This window comes from Pygoscelis adeliae, unplaced genomic scaffold (genome assembly GCF_000699105.1).
Source record: "Pygoscelis adeliae isolate BGI_AS28 unplaced genomic scaffold, ASM69910v1 Scaffold7, whole genome shotgun sequence".
In the NCBI taxonomy this organism is placed as follows: Eukaryota; Metazoa; Chordata; class Aves; order Sphenisciformes; family Spheniscidae; genus Pygoscelis; species Pygoscelis adeliae.
This window is the reverse complement of record NW_008825268.1, coordinates 2,697,182-2,700,994: the sequence shown is the minus strand read 5'-3', so window position 1 is coordinate 2,700,994 and position 3,813 is coordinate 2,697,182. Positions and strand designations below refer to the sequence as shown.

Below are 3,813 nucleotides of genomic sequence, written 5' to 3'. Positions count from 1 at the left end.
TGAGAAAGAAAGGGGAGTGGTTGGTTGAAGTGGTGGTCCCCATGTTCACATGTGTAGGAGAACACGGGAGGGAGGCCTGACCCCACCGATCGGAGTTTTGAGTTTCATTGTAGGGCGTGAGGGTTTCATAGTACAGCGCCCTTCCTCTGCAAAGCAAGGGAGCATGTGTCAGCTCAGTGCTTATCCTCACTGGGAAAGTAGAAGCACCTAAACATGACATGAAAACAAGGTAACAGTCTGTGGTTCTAGCAGAAGTTAAAATCTTGGCTTGATGTCAAAAGGCATGTGAACACTGCACATTTCTTTGGTTTCTTGGGGAATTTGACCTCAAGTTACTGCTGTCTGAGTGGTATCAAGGAGGATATTGCTGTTTTAGAGAGGCTACACACTCTGAATCACACTTTGCAGCCTGGGTGCCTCTGGATCAGCACAATTATGATCTGCCTTTGCTCATAGCAACCTGTAACCTAAATATTGGATTCCTCATTATAACAGCTCTTAATGTTAAGCTAACTTGGACATGACTGTGCTCCTTTGTCTCTGCCAACAGGGATGCAGTGGTTGCATTATTTCTGTAGGTGGGCAGATTCCCAATAACTTGGCAGTGCCACTACACCAGAGTGGAGTGAAGATCCTTGGCACAAATCCTTTGCAGATTGACCGGGCAGAAGATCGCTCCATATTCTCAGCTGTTCTGGATGAGCTGCATGTGGCCCAGGCTCCCTGGAAGGCAGTCAGCACGCTGGTAAGCTGGGATGTGCATCTGGGAAACGATGAAGCAGCTGGGGGATGTTATGGACATCTGCTCAGGGGGGACCGACTTACTGATAGATTTCGAGATTCCAAAGACATTTGACAGTTTTTTACTGCCAGTGTTGAAGAATTTTTGATCCCTGTAAAGTGATGCTATAGCATCACTGGGAGTGGGATGGAAACTGGAAGGGAAGTGTCTTTAAATCACCTTTACACAACATGGGGTATATACTCAGCAGAAGTTAGCACCACGGTCAGGCTACTCTAGTTTATCCTGTTGGCCTTGAAAACTATTCTAGCAGGTGGAGATTGCAAAGGGATAGAGATGTGTCAGCACTGCTCTTTTTTCCTGGTGAAGCTCTATGGACAGGGAAGGTCTGAAGATGACAACTCTGGAACCAGGAAGTCATGTATTACATTCAGCCTAGGCTGTAGTCCTCAACTTCCCCCCCTCCCTCTCAGTCTTAATGGCTAGTAAAGTGCAAATGCAGTTAGAGTTGAAATTTTGGTATGACTTTAAAATATTTTCTTGTTCACAGCATGTTTTTCCTCCCTTTCTTTAGAGAGATGCAGTTGAATTTGCAAGCTCTGTGAGTTACCCATGTTTGCTGAGGCCTTCCTATGTTCTGAGGTAAGGCTCAACAACCATCAGAGGTCATCCAGTCAGGGGTATGAGCTACAAAAGCCTCTTTGAGACAAGGGAGAATAATTTCAGTGGACGTGGAAAACGCTATGCTAGGTGCATGTGGCATAAAGCTGCCCATCCTAACAGGTGGGACAGATGCTCAAACCAATAAAGGAAGCCAATGGATCCCTTATGTCCATTAGGCACAGATCAAAGGTAGAACAAAATCATAAGAATGTCTGTTTAGCTGCGTTACCTTTTACATATCTCAAGGCCAAAACCACAAACTATCTGGGATATTCTTTAAGGTTCCTGAGACTACTACCTGTGCAATTAAGCCAGAAGATTGTTTGCCACTGGCAAAAACAGGAGGGAACATGCTGAGGCCATTTATTGGGGTTGGCATCTGTTTTCAGAAAATGACAGCACATCTTTTGAATTCAGCTTCTTATTTGCCAAGCTTCTCTGCTTACAGGCATGTTTTATGTCCCTACACTGCGGCAGCTGCTTCTCTTTAAATAGACATTGTATAGAGCCACACATTTCCAACAGCTAGACTTTTTGAAGAAGTTACACCAGCGCATACACACAGCAAATACACGTTCTGAATGATCACTCTTCTCTGCGAGGAGTTTCCTCATAGCTGGATGACTAGGCACAGAGAGACAGTTTTCTGGGCATAGTTTACAAGGGAAAATAAATTGGAGACAGGATCGTTTTCATGTGAAAAAGAGACATATCAAAATGAAGAGGCACAATATTCATTTTCAGGGGAGAAAAAAACCCCATTCTTATTTAAAAAGAAGAAAAGGAGAAGGATTTCTTATCTGTTCAACCCTCAAGGAACTACCCTTTAGAAAAGACTGCTGAATGTGACTTTTCTATCCAGTTTCTGAAGCTTGCAGTGGGGTTGTGAAGCAAAGTTTAAAAACCAGCACTCAGATCAGGAGTATAAGTTAGAAACTGCTCCTGATGTAATGCTCCAGATTTTTAGGGAACACTTCTTTTAGACTATTGTTTCCATCCGTATTAAATTCAGTATAGGCCCTTTCCATGTAAGTATTTGCTAAAGGGTGTTTGTGCAGGTTAGGGGGACTTCAGGGAGAAAGATGATACTGGAGGATGTAAAACTTGAAATAGAAAGTGAAAAGCCCTAGCACAGCACACTGTCTGGCCTCTATTTGCAGAACAGCAGCAAGTCCACAGCTAGACTTCTTCATCCTTTGAACAGATACAGCCTTTAATATTTGTCAGTTGCCCTGGAAAACTAAATGCATTTCCCCACCAGTTATGTACTGTGTGCATCAGCTCACATCCTCAGTGGTGCAACTGTCATAGGTCCATGGATTTAACTGAACTCTATTGATTTACATCAGCTGAAGAGGTAGTCCAGTAAGTATAATCACCTAGGTACTTGTGTCTATTTATCTTAGGCTGAAGTGACAGATTTTGTGGGGTAGATCCTTCTTCCACTTTTCCCCACAGCCTCTGTGGCCTTGCCCACAAAAGCAAGGGGGAAGCTGAACATCAATGGTAGAAGCAACCAATGTAACACCTTTTAAAAAAGATTCTTGTCTTTAAAAGGGACCTGAATCACTGACTCTCAACCCTATGTTCTCCCAAATCCCCCTCTCTGGTATTACTGACAGCTACATTTCAAAGTAGCTTTCAGATACAGTGTCTGTATCTGCTGTGCCCCTCCCTTAAGGACTGTCATTAGGGGAGGGGCGTAGTGAAATGGCCAGCAAAGAACATCCCATTTTCATCTGCATTTACACTGTCCAAACCATCACTGGTGGCCTGTGCATTCCTCGCTTCATCTGTCACTGGTGAGCAATTGGGCTAAAGTGAGCAAAGCATCTGTTTTGTCCTGAGCTCACAGCTAACCTGCACATACAGTGAAAGTCTGGGTCCTTAGCAGGGCTATCTGGCTGACTAGCCATCTCTTCCAGCTTAGGGGGAGGTTTAAAGGCTTGGGTCAGAAAGGGAATTTGACAGCAGTGCTAAGGCTACACAACCGTGGTTCTTTGATTCTTCGTTATGGTTCTGAAGGTCACCTATCTTCTCTGGAAAGTATAATGGAAGTTCCTTAGGTACAAGCTCTGCTTTTCTTTCAGTCAAGAGTGGAGCAAGTGGCTTGAGTCAGGAGCTTGTTTGGCTAGTCTGTCATATAAAGGTAGTTGGCAACCCTATGCTGTGGTGTCTAACACCCTCATATCTCCCTTGAAGTCACAAGAGAAGCTGACCTGTTTTCTTTTCCTTGCTGTTCTCACAGTGGGTCTGCAATGAATGTAGTATTCACTGAAGAGGAAATGAAGAAGTTCTTAGCAGAAGCCACCAGAGTCTCTCAGGTACCGGTCTTTGCGCTTCTACTGCTTTTTCTTTTTGTGTTTGCTGTATTTGTTTCACTTCTAATGTGTTTTCCATCTCTTTGT

At 44.0% G+C, this 3,813-nt stretch overlaps 1 protein-coding gene across 1 annotated transcript in view; it reads left to right on the top strand.

Annotated features, from left to right (window-relative positions):
* The window catches only part of CPS1 (carbamoyl-phosphate synthase 1, mitochondrial), a 99,202-nt gene that overhangs the window by 71,458 nt on the left and 23,931 nt on the right, over nucleotides 1-3,813 (top strand). Inside the window, exons 26-28 of the mRNA XM_009329645.1 lie at nucleotides 551-745; nucleotides 1,317-1,384; nucleotides 3,654-3,729. Coding sequence (XP_009327920.1) covers nucleotides 551-745; nucleotides 1,317-1,384; nucleotides 3,654-3,729 — 339 coding nt within the window. The remainder of the gene's footprint in view (nucleotides 1-550; nucleotides 746-1,316; nucleotides 1,385-3,653; nucleotides 3,730-3,813) is intronic.